Raw genomic sequence first — 21,787 nt, 5'->3', positions numbered from 1 at the left:
TTGTGGCCATAAATTTTGCTGCAGTTCAGTGTGAAAGTTTTATTGTCCTTTCATAAGGGTCTGGTCCAGGCTGTGACACGCTCGGATGGTCAGAAGAGCACATCTCTTAATTGATGTAAAAATACATGAATCCATGAGACACATTCATTCCTACTCTGAATGTGTCAAAGGTCATCATAAGTTTGTACTCCCATAGTCTCCTATCTCTCTGGGACTTGAAGTTTCCTTTCAATACCAGCAATTTCATGTCCATGATGCTGTGGTCTGGGTTACAGAAATGTTTGGCCACAGGTAAATCCATCCTTTTTTCTCTAATTGTGTGGCGGTGAGAATTCATCCTTGTCCTGAGCTGTTGTCCGGTCTCCCCTACATACAGACCCCCAGTTGGACATTTGGTACATATAATTAAGTACACCACATTAGTTGTGATGCAGCTGAAGGTACCTGGGATCTTGTAGTCCTGATGTGATCTGGGAATCTTTATCTTGTCCGTTGTCAATATTAATGGACAGGTCTTACATTTTTTCTGGTTGCAGGGAAATGTTCCTGTTGTTGTTGGAGAGGACAGGGAGCTTCTGACAATGATGCTTCTTAGATTTGGGGGCTGTCTAAAACACAGAAGTGGGGGGTCTGGAAAAATAGATTTTAACTGGGCATCTTTTTGCAGTAATGGTTGTAGTTTCCTTGCAGCTCCTCTAAACACCTCCAGATGTGGATTGTAGGTGACTACAAGAGGGACCCGGTTGTTTTCTTCTTTAGTTTTATAATGTAGGAGATGGTTTCTTGATATTCTGGTGGCTCTTGTAATCTGGTTTTCAATTGTTCTTGGGTGGTAGCCTTGATTCAGAAAGGTCTTTCTGAGGCCCTCAAGGTGATTGTCTCTATCTGTACTGTTGGAACATATCCGATTGTACCTGATAGTCTGGCTGTATACAATAGAGTTTTTTATGTGTTTTGGATGAAAACTGTCCCATTTCAGGTATGTTGGACGGTCAATTGGCTTCTTGTACAGGGATGTCTCTATTTCATTGTTCCGTAGTTTAATGATGGTGTCCAAGAAGTTGATTTCCGTGCAGGAGTAGCTGAGTGTTAAGTTGATGGTGGGATGAAACTGATTAAAGTGTTCATGGAAGGTCTTCAGCTGCTCCTCAGACTCTGTCCAGATGATTAAAATATCGTCAATGTAACGGTAGTAGGCCAGAGGCCTGATAGGACAAGAGGATAAAAAGTCACTCTCAAGCTTGGCCATGAAAAGATTTGCATATTGTGGTGCCATTTTGCTTCCCATTGCAGTCCCAGTCTCCTGTAGATATATGTCATTGTCAAATGCAAAGTAATTATGGGTGAGGATGAATTTTGTAAGCTTCACCACAGAATTGGCATCAATTCCTGTATTTTCCAGGAAAACTTTGCAAGCATTTAATCCATCCTGGTGTGGAATATTCGAGTACAAGGATTCCACATCCATGGTAGCAAGGATGGTTCCCTCTGGAAGAGGACCTATTGCTGATAGTTTTTTCAATAGGTCAGTAGTGTCCTGGATGTAGCTGGTTGTATCCCTTACCAAGGGTTTAAGGATACCCTCTACCCATCCAGAGACTTGTTCAGTGAGGGTGCCCACACATGAAATGATGGGTCTTCCTGGGTTTCCAGATTTGTGAATTTTGGGAAGCATGTAGAATGTGCCTATTCTTGGACTCACCGGTATCAGTTCATCAGTTCTTATGGATATGTCAGGCAGACAAGAGGCCAACTTGTTAAGTTCCTTGTAATAGTCCTGTGTAGGGTCAGACTCCAATTTCTTATAGTAGCGTGTGCTCATCAGTTGTCTGTGTGCTTCCTTCATGTAGTCTGATTTGTTCATCATGACTATTGCACCCCCCTTGTCTGCAGGTTTAATGATGATTTCTTTGTTGGTTTTCAAAGATTTTATGGCCCTTCTCTCCTGGGCACTGATGTTGGATGGTTGCCTCCTGTGTGTGTCTAGGAAAGTGGATTTTACCAAATGTCTGAAAGTGTCTATATAGTTATCCAGATGAGGGTTGCGTCCAGGTGCAGGTGTCCAATCTGATCTTTTCTTGGTTGTCAAGATCCGTCTTCCTTCAGTCTGGGTGGATTCTGAAACATCTGCATCGCTAAAATATTCCCTCAGACGTAGTCTCCTGAAGTAATCTTCCATGTCGCTGCAGAGTTCAATTTTGTCTAGAGCTTTAGTAGGACAAAATGAGAGTCCTCTAGAAAGCACAGCAAGTTCCACTTTGTTTGGTTTGTAATCCGAGAGATTGATAACACAGTTAGATGCTTTTGTGCCTTGAATGGAGTAGTTGTCCAAGTTGTCAGGTTTTGGCTTTGTTCTCCACCTGTTTGTATTAAGTCCTGAATTGAGGCGCAGTCTATGTAGCTTCTTTTCCTTGTTGTGGATCAGAAGGGTTCGTAGTCTGTTGTAGTATTGTTGTACTTTTTGTTCTGTGCTTTCTGGAAGTGTCTTCCTTTGTGTTTCAAATTCTCTCTGGATTTTACTCTTGATGCTGTGGAAGACATGCAAAAGGTGGTTCCTTAGTCTCTCAGAAGTCCTGTGACAAAGGTTTTGTGCATAATGGGTGTTGTAGGTATGTAGAATTGGGTTTGTAATCCAGAGTCCTTTGGGGATCAGATTCTCCTTTTTGCATTTGGATAAGAAAAATATGTCGCTGTCCAGTTGTGCGCGTTTCTTCAGAAGTGTCTTTAGTTCCATAAAGATGCCGTGTTAGCCAGTAGAGATAAAAAAAATTGTTTAAAAGATCAGAGAGTCCTCAGTGGTTGATACCTTTTAATGGCTAACTGAAAAGATGGTAATAATTGCAATTATTACCATCTTTTCAGTTAGCCATTAAAAGGTATCAACCACTGAGGACTCTCTGATCTTTTAAACAATTTTTTTTATCTCTACTGGCTAACACGGTACAAAGATATATTTTACTTATTACTTTGTATAGTCACTTTTCTCTTTATTTTTTGCTTGTTTTTGTTGTTTTGTCTCTTTCCACATATCAAGTTCACATGGTTTTTGAGTTTCTATCTGCAATGCTAGTCCTGGTTATAATGTCCTATGAGGTTTTATGGTATTGTATTATTACTGCTATTGCCCAGTTAGAGCATTGCCATATATTATCATGTCAGCTACATATTTTTTTTGTTAACAGGTTATAGGAAAGACCACCATAAAACAGAATGGAGTTTGCTCCATTTATGAGGACTGTGGTAAAAATCCTGAGATTTCTGGTGCATTGCTCGAGACAAATATTCCTTGTGAATCCAATACCGAAGCCAGGAAATTATCTGGGTTACACCTGAATCGTCTGAAAGAAATTTGCCCAATGCTGTACAATGGAGACAATGATACATATGCCTGCTGCTCCGTAGCACAACTGCAAAGCCTTTCAAAAAGCATGTCCCTTTCTAAGGCCATCTTGAATCGATGTCCGTCATGTGCTGAAAACTTTATCAACGTTCATTGCCAGAACACCTGCAGCCCAAACCAGAGCACTTTCATTAATGTCGTCCGCACGCACCCTTTCAATATCAGCAATGAGATTAAAATGGGCGTCCTGGAATATCAGTGTTTTTATGAGACCCAATTTGCTGACAGAACCTTTGACTCCTGCAGGAATGTTCGCTTGCCCTCCACTGGTGGCTTTGCTATTTCTACAATGTGTGGAAAATATGGAGCAGAGTTTTGCACCACTCAACGTTGGCTTGACTTTCAAGGAGACATCAGCAATGGGTTGGCACCGCTTGTCATTGATTTCAAACTTATAGACAATAAAACTGATGTTCCTGAAGGAATCATACCACATGATACCACAGTATGGAGTTGTAACGTTGGACCAGGGGGAGATCCAGAATCTGCTTGTACTTGTCAGGACTGTAAAGAATCATGCCCAAAAATCCCTCCACCAAAGCCACTGCCAGACCCTTTCAAGTTAGGCGCTGTAGATGGGTACTTGATCATAAGCATTGTAGTTTTTGGTACTCTGTTGTTATTCTTTGTAGTGTTTTTGGGTATAAATTGCGCAGCAGAAAAATGCAACAAGAACAAGAAAAAAAACAAAGAGCCACCACGTGTCCAACGTTCCGACCTGAACTGCTCCGAGAAAGTGAGCTACATGACTAATCGCTCATTGGAGAGGGCATTTCAATGGTGGGGCACTCGTATAGCTACTTACCCTAAAACTGTCATTGCCATCTGCACAGTAGTAGTTGTTGTTCTCTCAGCGGGCATGGCATTAATTAAACTGACTACCGATCCAGTGGAACTGTGGTCAGCACCAAACAGTAGAGCCAGACAGGAAAAAGACTTCCATGATGCAAATTTTGGTCCATTCTTCAGAACAAACCAGCTAATCATCACAGCTAAGAACAGGCCTTCGTACTCTTACGATTCCCTCTTTTTCGGAAAACTGAATTTTAGTGGAATTCTCTCCCCGGATATCCTACTGGAACTTCTGGACCTACAGAACAGGCTGCAAAGTATTGAAGTAAGTGAACTACTATGGTCATTACCTCTTGGAAATGAAAATCTCATGTCGTTAGATGTTTATTTTTTGATAAATCCCTCTATGATGCTAGTCACTACTTATGAGTAGTATGAACGTGAGAGTAGTCAGACAAACCCCGGAGTCAGGTAAAAGGAGGACACGTAATGAATTCCGGAGGAGTAGTTAAGCCACGATCCAGGGTCAGAAATCCAGGACGGCACATAGTGAATACAGGGAGTAAACTCAGACATGGTCAGGTAACGTTATGAGGTCAAAATACCAGGAGGTCACGTCAAGAACGGGGCGCAGGCAGAGGTGAGTCAAACAACAATCCAGGGTTAGGCAACATGAATCAGAACACGGGAATACAGGCTAACAGCATGCCTTCAAAACCAGAATGTACGACTGGCAGGGTTTTGGGAGCGCTTGCTCAGTTAAGAAGCAGAGCCATTACAGGGAAGATGAAACACCTGAGCCATCCAGCACCTCCCAGAACCAGAATGGAAGCCTTTGCTGTAATTCGACTACTAACAGCTCAGTACACCAGGTAAACACAGCAGAGCCTCTCATAGTGTGCGAGATGCTCTGCACAGAGGAATCGTGACACCCTCTAAATTTGATTAAATCTGCTGAGAATCTGATGTCTATAGTCTGAAAGTTAATATTTCATTTACATGGCAAACTTAGAGGCTCAAATACACACTAGAGAAAATCATCCAAACACCCTGATTGTGGTAGGGATGGGCCACTATCTTACGGAGATTGGGCTTTTTTTGCATTTGATCCAGCATATGATGTCAGGAGAAAGAAATGTTGAGCGGGTTGAATTTCAATACCCAATCCTTTAGCTCTCCCATGGTTGTACCAAGTGTTCATGAGTGTCGGGAAAAATAGCTGTGGGTCAACAACACTTGGAGGTTTATGGTCATCTAAAAGGTGGCATCTAACGACGATTCTAATACATAAGTTATTACTTACTAAAGCTTCTAATTTTTAATGATGGTCATATGTCTTGATTCTATTTTGTGATCTAATGCTCGAGCGAGAACTGGAGGAATAATAATTGAAAGAATCATTAAGGAGTTGTCACCGTCTAGTGGTGGTTGATAGTAGTTCCATGCCATCCTGATAACAGGAGAGATGGGTGCTTATTGATTCCTTTACCTATGGAATCGGTCACCAGATTTTAGGCTTTTGCAAAACAATGTTGGGTCTTGTACCCTGATTCCAACAATGTATCACTAAACTGAAGACTAGGTGAAAAAACCTTGTGACAGATTCCCTTAAAACCATTTGTTTTCCCCATTCCTATATTTGGTGGAAGTCTCTGTGGAGAGGGAGATTTTTGCTGGATAGCAAAACCCGTAGTAAAGAAGACAGGGCTACACTTATTGGGTGCCTCTTCTTTAGGGCCACAAACCATCTACCATGGCTGTCTGTGTGATATTTATGTCAAGGAAAGCACCAGAGTTTTTGGAATAAATAAATAAATAATAGTTCTAGATTTAGACCCATAGATCTGGATTTAGATCTGTACATTAGTAAGTAAAGTGATTCATAAAAATTCTCATTCAGTCAATGTTAACGAGAAGGAGTCCTGAATTTATTACACAGGCAGAGGGAACGCATAGCAATATACATGGCTTCCTCTGATTATCTAGATGTAGTGATATACGGTAGCGTCATTCACTGATTTCCGATCTACTATGAAATATTGCTCAATAATTCACAGGCTACTCACAGCATTCAGTATACTCATGTGTGTACGTTCATGTCATGGAGGACAATAGGATCGGAGTTGTTCATAGATTTGGCATAAACTAGACCAGGGCGCAAAGTTTGGAAATTATCTGTTCTTCAACCTTAAAGGGAACCTGCCATGTTGGAAATGATATCCGACCTTCCACCAGAATATTATTGGGCAGCAGGAGATGATCTGGTTTTTGTAAGATCCAGTAAATCTTGCATCTTATTAATTGAAATTCCTGGCATTTGTATTTATGAGTCCAGTGGGCGGTCCTATTACTGATTGACAGTCTTTCCTGTTGGGTGGCTCAGTGCTTAGCACTGCAGTCTTGCAGCACTGGGGTCCTGGGTTCAAATCCCACTAAGGACAACATCGGCAAGGAGTTTGTATGTTCTCCCCGTGTTTGCCTGAGTTTCCTCCCACACTCCAAAAAGATATATAGTTAGGGAATTTAAGTTGTGAGCCCAATGGGGACAGTTTTGCTAATGTATGTAAAGTTCTGCAAAATATGTTAGCGCTATATACAAATAAAGATTTATTTATTACTGTACATAAGGGGGTAGCTGTCAATCACTAGTAGGACCGCCCACTTGGCCCCTATATATACTAAAACCAGGGATTTCAATGAAGAAAATCCAAGTTATACTCAATCTTTTTCAACAAACCTATATATCATTCTGCCCAGCATCTCCTTCTCTATTCCTTGGTGTCTGTAGATCAGAGTTCATGTACAATGTGGCATGTTCTCTTTAAGCCTAATGATACGGACTTTTACAGAGGGAATCCCCAGGGTACTGCCCGAAATAGTCACTGTTTACAATAGTTGATTTAAAGACAGGAGGGAAGTTCATATCTCAGCACCAAGGTGACAGATATAGGCTAATGTTCAAAATTTGGGGTCGAGGCTGGGGGAATTCTTGCGAAAGGTGTAACCAAAGCTGGCAGGGAATAGAAGCCAAATGAGGAGTGAAATTGGGTCAAACTAGAGGAATCTGAAAAATACTTAATGAACCCATTACTCATATGAGAAGGACAAAAAGTCCCCGACATTTTAAATATTTAAAAACTATCAGACTAAAATAAGAATTGGTGCACGCCTGTTTTCGAAGATGACTCATTGGCCAAGGTGAAAAATGAGCAGCTACAAGGTGAGAAATGAGCAGATACTTCACAGTGATTCACATTTTATTTCATTCTAAAGCTCCAAGATATGATATTCATTGCTTGTCATTGATATCAGTGATGTTTTGGGACGTATGTTCAGATTTAGAGGTATATCACAAAGGTGATTGATTTTACATTGGCCTACAATAATATCTATCAACGCCAGCGCTTCATTTAAAGGGGTATTCCCATCTCCAAGAACCTATCCCAATATGTAGTCTGTGTAATAATAATAATAATAATAATAATAATAATAATAATATTAGCAAATACCTTCAATTTACACAATTTACAACTAGAAATGTAGTATTCTCCTGATATAACCATGTCTCTTACCCCATGTGCAGGGCATTGCAGCTTAGGTATCCATGGTTACAGCCATTTATATAGTGACAGTTAGTTAGTTGCTTGTTTTCATAACCATGGATACCTAAGCTGCAATATCCTTCACATGAAGTAAGAGACATGTCTATATCAGGAGAACTATACTACATTTCTAATTGGAGGTATTTTCTAATATAATTACTATTACACCTACTACATATTAGAATAGGATCCTGGAGATGGGAATACCCCTTTAAGTAATACTTTTTTGTAATTGGAAAGGCTGTGTTATCTTTAAAATAATGTGAATGACCAGGAAACAAGACTAAGGGCGGCGTCACACACTACGATATATCGGGCGATATGTCGTCGGGGTCACGTCGTTAGTGACGCACATCCGGCATCATTAGACATATCGTAGCGTGTAACAGCTATGAACGACTGGGAACGAGCAAAAATACTCACCTTATCGTTGCTCGTTGACACGTCGTTCATTTTCATAATGTCGTTCCTCCTTCTGTGCTCTGGTTATTCATCGTTCCCGAGGCAGCACACATCGCTGCGTGTGACACCTCGGGAACAACGAACACAGCTTATCTGCGTCCCGCCGGCAATGCGGAGGGAAGGAGGTGGGCGGGATGTTACGTTCCGCTCATCTCCGCCCCTCTGCTTCTATTGGTCGGCCGCTGTGTGACGTCGCTGTGACGCCGAACGTCCCTCCCCCTTCAGGAAGAGGATGTTCGCCGCCCACAGCGAGGTCGTTCGGGAGGTAAGTGCGTGTGACAGGGGGTTAACGACTTTGTGCGCCACGGGCAACTAATTGCCCGTGACGCACAAACGACGGGGGCGGGTGCGATTGCTCATGTGATCGCACAATAAATCGTCACGTGTAATGCCGCCCTAAAGCTTTACATCTTTCTTTCTAAATTTTCTAAATGATAATTTAAGGGGTTTGCTCATAAGAAGAGAACACATAGATTAATGTCTGAACACTGTGTTCTGCATTATTGGACTCTCATGATCAGACATTAAGACCCCAATTCAACATTTGCAGGGGTGTGGGGGGGCTTTTATGTCACAATTTGTTTTTTGTCTTGTGGCATTTCTAACTATTTGGTATTGCTGCATCCATAACAACACAATCTATCAAACTGTCACATTTGTTAACCCCTTCAGTGAACACAATAAAAAAAAAATAAAATAAGTAGCAAAAATTGTCTTTTCATCATACAGCTGACAAAAAAAATGGAATAAAACACAATCATAAAGTCATGGTACAAGCCACAAACAAGCCGCCATGCAGCTCTTTCAGTGAAAAAAAAAAAAAGCTAAAGCTCTCAGCATTCAGCAATGCAAAAACATTTTTTTTTATAAAATAGTTTTTATGGTATAACCAGGTAATATCATTGGCATTAAAGCATAAAAAAAACTATAAAAAATGTGGTATCACTGTAATCATACTTACCCAAAGAATAAATCTGTCATATTACTTCAACTGCTGTTGATTTGTTCATTTTGCCTCCCAAAGATCGCAGTAAGGCGCTGCTCACATTTATCCTGCGCTCTAAGCTGAGTGCTTAAACTGAGGATTACGAGTAAATCTCTGAAAATCGTAATACAGATAAAATTCCCAACTGAAAATTCACTGTAATGAGGCGGAGGGAGTCACTTTGAACTGCCTTCTGTGCACAAAAGTGCGGTCATCAACAGTTTTGTTCACCTTTGAAAAGACGGACACCGCTAAACAGAGGCCAAACAGAGTCTGGAGTAACTCTGCTCCCTCATTATTGTGAATGGCTCCTTTGGGGGTTTCACCAGAATCATGATTTAGATGGAAACCCTGATATAAGGGCGGCTTTGCACGTTGCGACATTGCACATGCGATGTCGATGGGGTCAAATCGAAAGTGACGCACATCCGGCGTCGCAGTCGATATCGCAACGTGTAAAACCTTTTTGATACGATGAACGAGCGCAAAAGCGTCGTTATCGTATCATCGCTGCAGCCTCAGACATTTCCATAATGCCGATGGTACGACAGGTACGATGTTGTTCCTTGCTCCTGCGGCAGCATACATCGCTGTGTGTGAAGCCGCAGGAGCGAGGAACATCACCTTACCTGCGTCCCGGCTGCAATGAGAAGGAAGGAGGTGGGCGGGATGTTTACATCCTGCTCATCTCCGCCCCTCCACTTCAATTGGCCGCCTGCCGTGTGACGTCTCTGTGACGCCGCACGACCCGCCCCCCTAAGGAAAGAGGCGGGTCACCGGCCAGAGGGACGTCGCGCGGCAGGTATGTGCGTGTGAAGCTGCCGTAGCGACAATAATCGCTACAGCAGCTTTCACTAGATATCGCACGTGCGACGGGGGCGGGACTATTGCTGCAGCATCGGTAACACATTGTTACCGACGTCGCAACGTGCAAAGCCCGCCTAAGTGTTTAGCATAGAGCACAGGATAAATGTGGACTGATCCAAAATGTTCTGTACCAAAATCCCTACCAAATAGCATTCAACTCAACCTACAAAAACACAAGTCCCCACTCAGGTTTGTCCTTTGTTAAAGAAAATATTGGGGTCTTCCAGGTTACAGGTAGCACAAAGGCTCTGAAAATAATGCTATGACTCCCGCCAAAAAAGAAATCCAGCAAAATCTGCGCTCCTAAATCCAAATGCCCCTCTCCCTCCTGAACCCCACAATGTGCCTAAATTACAGTTAACGTCCACATGTCTGGCACAGTATTGTAGTCAGGAGAGCCTGCTTAATTTATGGAGTACAGGTTGTAAGAAGCACGAGCTGGACAACATGTACGGGCACTACAATGTACTGGGCACGACAAGAGTTTATTTGCAATTTTTAATTCTGCAACATTCATTGCGTTTCACTCTATAAGCGGTTTCCAGAGAATAAATCATCACTACACCTGTAGATGAGCTCTAAGAGGGGGTGTAATTTCCAAAATATGGTTATTTGAGGGGAATTTCATCTGTTCTGGCACTTAGGGGCTCTGCAAATGGAGTCCGCAAATTCCCCTTGTGAAAATTGGAAATCTGAGGTTAAAACATCATTTTAGTGGTAAAAATGTAAATATTTTTTCTTCACTGCCCAATTGTAAAACATTTTGTGACACACCTGAAGGAAGGAATGGACACCGGGCCATACGGGTGTGACTTTAGGTGAGGTGCATGACACTAACTGGTTTCTTCAGGCTAGTATCTGTCGCGGGCGGAGGGGTCGGGAACGCCGCTCGCCTGGGGGTTCGCTGGCGCTCGGGTCCGGTGCTTCTGCTCCTCGGTGGCTCGAGCACGGGGCCAGACCCGGGGGCTCAAGCAGCGCCTCCTCGCCCATGAGTGAAAGGGGGGGAAGGTTTGAGGTGGGATGTTGGTTGTGACGCCACCCACGGGTTGTGGTGATGGTGGGCACCACCGCTGCTGGTGAGGGTGGATCCCGGGAGAAATGGTGGAGAGAAGCTTAAGGTGTTGACCCCTCCGTGGGTAGGGGCTGTTGGTCCCGGGGCCCCGGTTGGCGAGTAGGGAGGAGGGATAGGTGCAGGTGCCGATGCGGGGAGGCAGTGTGGATGCGGGTGTGACGTTGCGGTGCAGTGCGGTGCCGGATGGCACTGGTGTACTTACTCAGGTAGACAAGAACAGAGTCTGTGGTAAACCAAACGGCTGGATGGACGGGGCCCACAGTCGGCTGCGGTAACTTCACTCTCCCTAGACGGGTTAATGGTGGCTGTCTTTCCCTGCACCTATGTGTAAGTGTTTGACTCCTATGGATTCCCACGGGTAGTCCGCTCCCCGGCTTGTACGTGTCGGGAGAGCCCGTTTTGCCCGCAGGCGCTGGCCCTTGGATCTCTGGCCGTTGGCGGTGGCTCTTATCCGGACGGGTTGGGCTGTTGCCTTCTGACGGGACTTGGTTGGGAATGAACCCCTGAGATCCAGACCGCAATCAGAGAATTTGACCTTTACGGCGGCTTCCGAGCCTAGTCGGGGTCTGAGTACCCTGCCTTGGTGCTTGGCTTTAATCTGCTCCCCGGTTCGGTACCCCGGTCCTACGGTTTCGCAAACCTCCACCAACTCCTGTCGACCGTCTGCCGACCTTGCTGATTGTGCCTGGGCTCCGACCCAGACACACACAGTCTTTACTCCTCACACTTCCACCTCTCCACTTCAACTCCACAACTGAACTGAACTACTTTTCTCGCCTCCAGGCCTGTGAACTCCTCGGTGGGTGGGGCCAACCACCTGGCTCCGCCCCACCTGGTGTGGACATCAGACCCTGGAGGGAGGCAACAAGGGTTTTGTTTGACTGGTGTTCCTGAGCGGGGGAGGGGGTGTGTGTATGTGGTGTTGTTCTGTGACCCCTGGGGTCCAGGGCGTCACATATCCATCATCAACACCATCAACATAAAACTGTAGGGATATAACCACCTCTTACACACCTGTAATGTCAATATTTTCACTGCACCCCTAGATGAATTAATTAAGAGGTGCAGTTTGCAAAATGGGGTCACTTATGGGGGGTTTCTGCTGTTCTGTCACCTCAGGGGGCTTTGTCGATGTGACGTGGCACCCGAAAGCATTCAAACTAAATCTGCATTCTAATATGGCACTTCTTCCCTTTGCACTGTGCCTCAAAATTAGATTTTGACCACAAATGGGGTATTGGCAAACTCAGGAGAAATTGAACAACACATTGTATGGTGCATGTTCTCCTGTTACTGCTGTGAAAATGCAAAATATGGGGCTAAATTAACATTTTTGTGGGAAAAAGTAAAATCTTCATTTTTTCCTTCAACATTGCCTTAGATCCTGTGAAGCACTTGAAGGGTTAATAAACTTCTTGGATGTGTTTTTGAGCAGTTTGAGGGGTGCAGTTTTTGAAATGCTCTCACTTTTGGGTATTTTCTGTCACATGGGCCTCTCAAAGTCACTTCAAATGTGATGTTGGTGTCTAAAAAAAGGGTTTTGGAAATTTTGTTGGAAAAATAAAAAATTGCTGATAAACTTTGAACCTTTCTAATTTCCTGACAAAAAAAAAAGATGTTTCAAAAATTGCGTTGATGTAAATTAGACACGTGGGAAATATTATTCAGTAACTATTTTGTATGACATAACTTTGGTTTAAGTAAAGTTTGAAAATTGCGAAATTTTACATTTTTTTATAAAATTTCCAATATTTTCACAAATAAAAGCAAAAAATATTGACCAAAATTTACCACTATCATGAAGTACAATATGTCATGAACAAACAGTCCCAGAAACACTAGGATTCATTGATGTGTTCCAGAGTTATAACCTGTCAAAGTTACACTGGTAAGAATAGCAAAAATTGGTTCTGTCATTAAAAGGAACCTGTCATCACTTTTTTTTGGCTATAAGCTGTGGCCACCACCACCGGGCTCTTATATACAGCATTCTAACATGCTGTATATTAGAGCCCAGGCCGGGGGTATAACATAAAAACCACTTTATAATACTTACTTAACAGTTGTACGGTGGGCCTTATGGTCGTCTCCGTTGTCTGGTTCCAGCGCCGCCTTTTTTGGCCATCTTTGTGCTCCTTCTTCTCTAGCCGCGGTGCATGACGGGTCCGACGTCATGCACACTCGCCGGCATTCACGTCCTGAGCAGGCGTAGTGCACCTGCGCAGGACCGGCGAGTGTGTATGACGTAGACGCGTCATGCACCCAGGCTTCAGAAAGAGGACGAAGATGGCCAAAAGAGGAGGCGCCAGCACCGGACAATGGAGACACCCATAAGGCCCACCCCGTGACCGTTAGGTAAGTATTATAAAGTTTTTTTTATGTTATACCGCCGGCCTGGGCGCTGTATATAGGAGCCTGGTGGTGGTGGCCGCAGCTTATAGGCCAAAAAAGTGGTGACAGGTTCCCTTTAAGATGAAAATGGTCTCGGGGGTGAAGGGATAATTGCAAAATTTTCTACATTTTTGCCAAATTTCCAATATTGTCACAAATAGACGCAAAAAATAGTCTTAAATTTATCACTATCGTGAAGTACAATATGTCATTAAAAAACAATCTCAGAAATACCAGGAACTGTTCCAGAGTTATAACGTCATAAAGTGAATTAGAAAAATTGGCCTCTTCAGAAAGGTGAAAACCAAACGCGGGGGTGAAGGGGCTTAAAGACACCCCTCTCTTTGATAAAAGAGAAAGTTGCTTCATAGAGTGGCACCCACACTGGTGGTCATCTCACAGCCATGTGTCAGATGGATGTCAGATGGATGCCAATTCATCTGAAATTTGTTTTTCTCCATTCTTTTGTTGGCAGCAAATTATCAACAATACTGTCCAAGCATGTGGGTTTTATTCAGGAACAATCAGGAACAAATATAATCAGCTTCATAAATCAGCAAGTAATCATTTCTGTATGTCTGTCTGCAGCTCAGCAGGCAGCTTCTTCTCACATAGACACAGGAAACTAGGCTAAAAGCATACAGTCACATGTTCTTCCTGTTATTGCCTCTTTCTCCATTTTTTTGTGTTATAACTTTATTAACAGCACATAAACCTAGCAACTGAACACTAATAAACAGGATTGGAGTTGTTGTACTAAACATACGGTAAGCCAACAACTTTTCTTGTATAAAGTTGAGAAAAAGGAGCACAAATAGGGTCTTACCAGATATAAATTTGTAGTATGTAAATGATTACACTCACCTAATGGGGTTGTGAAAGTCACAACCCCTATGAAGGCTTGTAAAGAAATGGCGGCTGTCGTAGCCCCACATAGGTCAATATTCGGTGCTGGAGAAGAAAAGCGGGGTTAATGCCACGCTGCCGCCGAATTAAGAGATTGTTGATTATTGATAATTTTCTTTTATTTGATAGGTTTACGCATTTCAGGGCTCAAGTCCCCTTCTTCAGGACCAAAAGGACGAATCAACAATACATGTATTGTTGATTCCTCCTTTTGGTCCTGAAGAAGGGGCCTTGAGCCCTGAAACGCGTAGACCTATGAAATAAAACAAAAATGATCAATAATCAACAATCTCTTAATTCAGCAGCAGTATTGCATTAACCCCGCTTTTCTTCTCCAGCACCGAATAACAACATTTTTTGGTGATAGCAACTGATCTTTGAAGGGTTTAGTAGGCAAACCTAGCTTTTGTATACATCATGAGGTTTACTTTTTGTCTTCTTTTTCTTACCCCCCAGGTATGGTCAGAGAAGCATAAAGTGAATGTTACCATAAAGGATATTTGTTACGCGCCCCTGAACCCTACAAATCCTACAACAACAGATTGTGCGGTTAATAGCTTGATGCAATACTTCCAGAACAACAAAACAAGATTCAACCTGGAGGTGACACAAACAATATCTGGAGAAACGGGTCGTGTGGGCTGGAGGGATCATTTCATGTATTGTGTCAAGTAAGTATTGCGCTTAAGGCAAGGATCCCAAAATCATACACATCTGAAAGTCATGATTCAGCATAAGTGATGGGGGAAAAGTAACTATTTGTGTTTGGATTATTCGTAACAGATCCCAAAGTCCTATTCTGGTATTCCTCACGAATAACGGCAGTCAATGGGAAACCCAAGCATTTTTTCTTGTTGTTAGGAATACTGGAATAGTACCCGGTATTCAGTAAGCATTATCCGAACACTAATAGTTACTATTCGCCCATCACTATTCAGCATGCTTTGGTTCATTCAAGTGCTGGGTGACCAGAAATGTTATTACTATTGGGGATACTACATATTTTGTATAGGACCAGTAGGGCAGGGATTTCACAATGCACCCCACCATATAGTTCTCCTGATAAGTTATGTCACTTACCTCATGTGCAGGACATTACAGTAACTTAAGTATAATGGTTAAGGCCATATGCAGATTATAATGAGGACAATGTGGGATACTGCTGGGCCCTGAGACATTAGGGAAGTCCATGAGCAGATTAGTCACGTTATAATTTTTCTGCTCGGCCAATGCACATCTTCGGACAGACATATTATCTGGAGCTCCCATTGCCCATTCTGTGAGTTACCAGCGTGATGGCGTCATCAGCCGGTGTGCACGAGCATGTATGTGCCAGCCACAAGAAGTGAATCCATGGGGACCAGAGCAGTAGGGAGCGAGTGGGAGGTGAGTATGTGTTGTTTGTTTTAATACATGTATGTATGCAATGTTTGAGGACTCATCCTGTATATAGGGAGCTATATAAGGGCTCATCCTGTGTATATGATGCTGTTTGAGGGCTCATCCTGTATACAGGGGCTATGTGAGGGCTCATCCTATATATAATGGCTATCTGATGGCTCATCATGTATATATGGGCTATATTAGGGCTCATCCTACATATAGGGGCTATGTGAGGGGTCGTCCTATATATAGGGGCTATGTGAGAGCTCATCCTATTTATAGGGGCTATGTGAGGGCTCATCCTATATATAGGGACTATATGAGAGCTCATCTTGTATGGAGCGGCTATGTGAGGGCTCATCCTATATATAGGAGCTATGTGAGGGTACATCCTATATACTGTATAGGAGCTATCTGAGAGTACATCTTACATATATAGGGGCTATGTGAGTGCTCATCTTGTAAATAAAGGCTGTGAGGGCTTATCTTGTATATAGAGGCCATGTGAGGGCTCATCTTGTATATAGGGGCTATGTCAGGGCTCATCCTATATATAGGGGCTATGTGAATACTCATCCTATATATAGGGACTATGTGAGGGCTCATCCTATATATAGGAGCTATGTGAAAGCTTATCCTATATATAGAGGCTATGTGAGGGCTCATCTTGTATATAGGGGCTATGTGAGGGCTCATCCTATATATAGGGGTTATGTGAGGGCTCATCTTGTATATAGGGGCTATATGAAGACTCATCCTATATATAGGGACTATGTGAGGGCTCATCCTATATATAGGAGCTATGTGAAAGCTGATCCTATATATAGAGGCTATGTGAGGGCTCATCTTGTATATAGGGGCTATGTGAGGGCTCATCCTATAGATATAGGGGTTATGTGAGGGCTCATCTTCTATATAGGGGCTATGTGAGGGCTCATCCTATATATAGGGGTTATGTGAGGGCTCATCTTGTATATAGGGGCTATATGAAGACTCATCCTATATATAGGGACTATGTGAGGGCTCATCCTATATATAGGAGCTATGTGAAAGCTGATCCTATATATAGAGGCTATGTGAGGGCTCATCTTGTATATAGGGGCTGTGTGAGGGCTCATCCTATATATATAGGGGTTATGTGAGGGCTCATCTTGTATATAGGGGCTATGTGAGGGCTCATCCTATATATAGGGGTTATGTGAGGGCTCATTCTACATATAATGGCAATGTGAGAGCTCATCCTATATATAGGGACTATATGAGGGCAAATTGTATATATAGGGGCTATATGAGGGCTCATCCTATATATACGGGCTATATGAGGGCTTGTCCTTTATATAGGGGCTATGTGATGGCTCATCTTGTATCTAGGGACTGTCTTTCTCATTTTATATCTGCAGATTTGTACCTGTACATTAACCATGTAACCTATCACATAATTTATCAAGGGGATTGTGTGACATGTCACATGATACATCAGGCTGGCCTAGTCTCCAGGGCTCAGGTGCGATTGCACCTCGCGTACCTATTATAGTTACGCCCCTGATTTATACTAAAGCTACATACTGCCCCCATCTCCCAACACCTTCACAAATGTGGGGCATATTTAACTAGTCAGGAAAGTCATTGTGCAGACAAAATGTGGCCCTTTCATTCTTGGAATTGGTTGTGGTCACAGTGGTTGATGTAGAGTCCACTATATACCTAATCAATGAAACCAAATAATGTTTTTGTTATTGTAGCTCACCACTGTCATTCAAGGATATTACAGACCTGGAACTGAGCTGTATGGCAGATTATGGTGCACCGGTCTTCCCCTTCCTCGCTGTGGGAGGTTATGATGGTAACTCTTTTTTTTTTATTTATATATACAGTATATAGTAACTTGGTTCTTATGAAATTAAAGGACTTAGCCAGGTTTGTTTTCTTTCTTTTTCTTTTTGTACTAAAGGCCTAAAAATTAAGAGGCTGGTAGTTGCTAACTACTTACCTGTTGTGCCTGGTACCGATCTCCACTGGCACAGAGCGGTCACTGATCTCCTCCCGGCGATTCAGCTGCTCCATGTCAACAGAGTAGCTCTTCCTCTTCCAGAGTGTTCTATCATTGGACATGACTGCAGACTCCATGCTGATTGACAGCCGACTACCCGCACTTAGGTCGCGAGGAGCCAGCTGTCAATCAGCCTAACGCCAGTATAAGGTGGAAGAGAACCCACTTCTCTGTAGACACGACGTTAGTGGAAGCCCCTGAATCGCCGGCATGACTGGTCTATAACCACTCTGTCCTGGCAGAGATAGCACCAAGTATATCAGACAGGTAGTTAATAACTATCTGGCTATTAGTTCTTAGTCATTTAGTTAAAAAATAATAGCCCCGGACAATCCCTTTAAGACAGGAACGTAGACAAACACCAGTTGCAACAAATTAGATTTTTTTTTTCCATCTTTTACCCAGTGCAAGCAAAAGTTAAGCTAGAAGTAATCATCTACTCATCCTAAATATACCAAGCTAGATGTCACATTAGGGTAACTCCGTATAAGAATGTCCTCTCTAAGCCATCATTTAGTTGGCCTATAATTCAAATGGCTGTCATGGAGGGGACAAGTATAACTAGTTGCAACGTCTGTTGGCCATGTCTGGTAATGGCTTGTGAGTTTCGTTATTAGTTAATTGAAGACTATGAAAAAGTTTAAATATGGCCAAAATTATAGTATCAGCATGGGATGATCCCAAGAATTCAGATTTGAAGCCAGGAGATTTATTCATGTATGGGTAACATTTTTTGCCCTCAATAGTTTTGGAAGGACAGGAGATAACTTTTGGCTTGGTTTGCACTACCCCTATGCCAGTATCTCTAACAATCTTTTACTCTTTGTCCTCAGACAATCGTTTCTCAGAATCCAAAGCTTTGATTTTGACCATCTCTTTGAACAATTTCCCTCGTTCTGATCCTAAGTTTGACTATGTCATGGTTTGGGAGCAGAAATTCCTGGACATTTTGGAAGAATATGTGAAAAATCCAAAAAGTAGTTTCACGTTCGCTTATATGGCAGAAGTAAGTGTCTTACCACACCAGCATTAGCTAAATAAGCAAATGGACATGACCAAGTGAGATAATTTTCATTACTGGTTGAAATTTTTGAATTTTTCCCTCACTTTATATTTTGTGATTAGTAGTTTTGAACTATATCTTCTTTTAAATCCTCTTTTTAATGGTGTTTCCATTTTTTAACTAATAAAATTCTGTTTTGTTTTTTAAAGTAATTCTAATCCTATTTTGTCACCAGAGATCTCTAGAGGATGAAATCAGTCGAACCACAACAGAAGACATTCCCATCTTTGCCATCAGTTACCTGGTGATCTTCTTGTACATTGCTCTTGCCTTGGGAGAGTACAGCAGTTGTCGGAGAGTGTTGGTGAGATGAACTTCATATTTTTTTATTCCGTCAATATAAATTAGATATTTTTGTTAGACTTGTTCAAATTTTGCAGAATCCATTGACAAGCTAATGACCTGTTGGGCTGGAGTATGATGTCAATGGAATGCTAAAAATGTACACTTCACTATTTTTCCTGCATCCTTAAAAGACAGGTGTCATGATTGACTCCTGGCTCAGCTGGAGCTGAGCCTTTTTTTTAGTTTCACTTCTGATGCAAGTCACGTTAGGGGTTAATCCTTTCTGCCTCGTTCTGGAGGTCAGGCTGCTTTATTAGGGCACTGTTTCTCTTGGACTTCGCCAGTGATACTTCTGGCTCTGCTGTGTTCTGCTCTTGAGTGACCTGTTGTCTGCTCTGCCCCCTCCTGACCTCCGTGTTCACCTGACCTGTTAACCTCCTCTGTTGTCTGTTTCCATCAGTGTCTCTCCCGCTGTCTCCCTGTTTGTTCCTTATCTGTTTACCTTTATTCTGTCTTGTCTTCCCACTCCCCCTCGCTTCTAGGCTCTGATTTCCCGGCTACTGACTATTTGCTTCCCTCTGACTACGTTTAGACTTTGCCCTTGTGTACTTACAAGACCTCATGTTGTGACATGGCTTTCTGACAATTCTACTGCCATCTGGTGGGCTTGACTAGTATTACCTCTGCTAGGGAATTCCCTGCTCATACGTTTCCTCCACTTTTACGCCCCCTAGTGGTTTACCAGCTAACTACCTTCTCAGATAGTTTCAGGAATCCTCTCAGTCCCACATTACTGCGCTGTATTGCTATTGTACATCTTAGAGTACAGCGTGACAACAGGTTCACCATCTGCCCAACTAGTGTTACACAGAAGCCCTACTGGTAATGTGACCATGCACCATAATAAAAAAATACAGTTCTCTTATGGCAATCATTATACTCTTGCCAAACCACAGTCGAAATGCAAGGAGCTCAAAAACTGTTTATGCCTATCTACCTTCTGACTCTGATTCTCTCTTACATTCTTGTGTCCTATTTCCAAGGTATAAAATATTCTTATTTGAGAGATTTACCATAGACCTTTTAAGTAGAACTTCTCCCCAGTAAATTCTAGTTCCAAATGTGGCTTGGCCATCCCCGATGCTCGTTTCAATCGACTTTTATCCTTAACAGACAGTCTACATACCTACATGAATATTTTAGACCAATTTATTGGGCAGCTACAGACACTATCCCAACACTCCAAGGATATCCTTACTTTAACATGGGACAGCTTTCTTCTGACAGTATTTGTGTTTAGAAGAAACACTTGAGGGATCTGGCCCTGGTTCTTTAAAGATTGTGGGTATCCTGGTGTTTGGGCCCTATGTTATCAATTGTCATGAAGAGTGGACTTTTCCATACTTCCACAATGCCAAGTTCACCCAAAGCCTAAGTTCTCTTCCAAAGGAAAATAAGGTGTCCACACCAGGCCTTTCATGATTTAATAAGTAAATAACCTCAAGTTTAAGATCAGACACACAATAAATACTGAAATGTATCCTCAACCAAACTCATGTTCTTGTTACTATGACTCCAACGCACACCATTGTAATGACTGTTACTTTTCCCCAGGTGGACTCTAAAGTGACCCTCGGTCTAGGTGGAATTCTTGTTGTCTTAGGTGCTGTTCTGGCATCAATGGGTTTCTTTAGCTACATTGGAATAGCATCATCGCTCATCATTGTGGAAGTGGTGCCTTTCTTGGTTCTAGCAGTTGGAGCAGACAACATCTTTATCTTCGTCCTTGAGCTTCAGGTAAGATAAATTCTTTAAAAACAATCATTATTACTGAATGCTATATAGTCTACTTGTGATAAAAGGGCTGACAGTAAAAAAAAAAGAAATCGTCAACATACAGTATGTACCTACCATGACTGTGGAGATCATGAGAAGAGAGATCTAGCTTAGGATGGCTGAAGCAGCAATCTGCATTATAATGTTAACAAACATGAGCTTGCTGAACTTCCCAAGTGCCTTGCCAAATGTTACAAAAACGAAGAAACTTTCTGCCCCAATATGGGAACAATAAAAGGGATCCCTCCTCTTATATATTTGTCTATGTATAAACATATTCACTCAACTGTGTGTGGATACCCCATTTCAGTTTAATAGTTTAGCACATATAATATCACCGTGAGATAAACATTACATTACATATTTTAAAGGTTGGGGACAATACAGTATGTCATATTAAAGAAGCCCTTCCGTCAAAGTTTTTATCCTCTTAATATATTGCAATCATATTATATTGCACGATGCACTTTCAATTGCACATTTTGCCTTTCTACCCAGCTAATTTTTCTCTTTTCCATTAGATCTATGACATCACATGATTAAAAACTAACTAGCTATATCCTTCTAAGGCTGCTTTCACACTACGTTTATTTAACATGCGTCCTGAACGTTTTTTTGCTGCAAAAGCGGATCCTGCTTTTACAGCAAAAAATGCATGCAAACGCATGTGTTACTTTGCAGGATCCTGTCACT

At 42.3% G+C, this 21,787-nt stretch overlaps 1 protein-coding gene across 1 annotated transcript in view; it reads left to right on the top strand.

Annotated features, from left to right (window-relative positions):
• NPC1L1 (NPC1 like intracellular cholesterol transporter 1) overlaps nt 1–21,787 on the top strand; it is a 67,099-nt gene that overhangs the window by 1,014 nt on the left and 44,298 nt on the right. Inside the window, exons 2-7 of the mRNA XM_075346261.1 lie at nt 3,183–4,517; nt 14,934–15,148; nt 17,603–17,703; nt 18,744–18,916; nt 19,149–19,277; nt 20,873–21,055. Coding sequence (XP_075202376.1) covers nt 3,183–4,517; nt 14,934–15,148; nt 17,603–17,703; nt 18,744–18,916; nt 19,149–19,277; nt 20,873–21,055 — 2,136 coding nt within the window. The remainder of the gene's footprint in view (nt 1–3,182; nt 4,518–14,933; nt 15,149–17,602; nt 17,704–18,743; nt 18,917–19,148; nt 19,278–20,872; nt 21,056–21,787) is intronic.

The sequence above is a fragment of the Anomaloglossus baeobatrachus genome, chromosome 4, assembly GCF_048569485.1.
Source record: "Anomaloglossus baeobatrachus isolate aAnoBae1 chromosome 4, aAnoBae1.hap1, whole genome shotgun sequence".
NCBI classification, from domain to species: Eukaryota; Metazoa; Chordata; class Amphibia; order Anura; family Aromobatidae; genus Anomaloglossus; species Anomaloglossus baeobatrachus.
The sequence above is the reverse complement of the archived record's forward strand: the minus strand, read 5'-3'. Positions and strand labels throughout refer to the sequence as shown.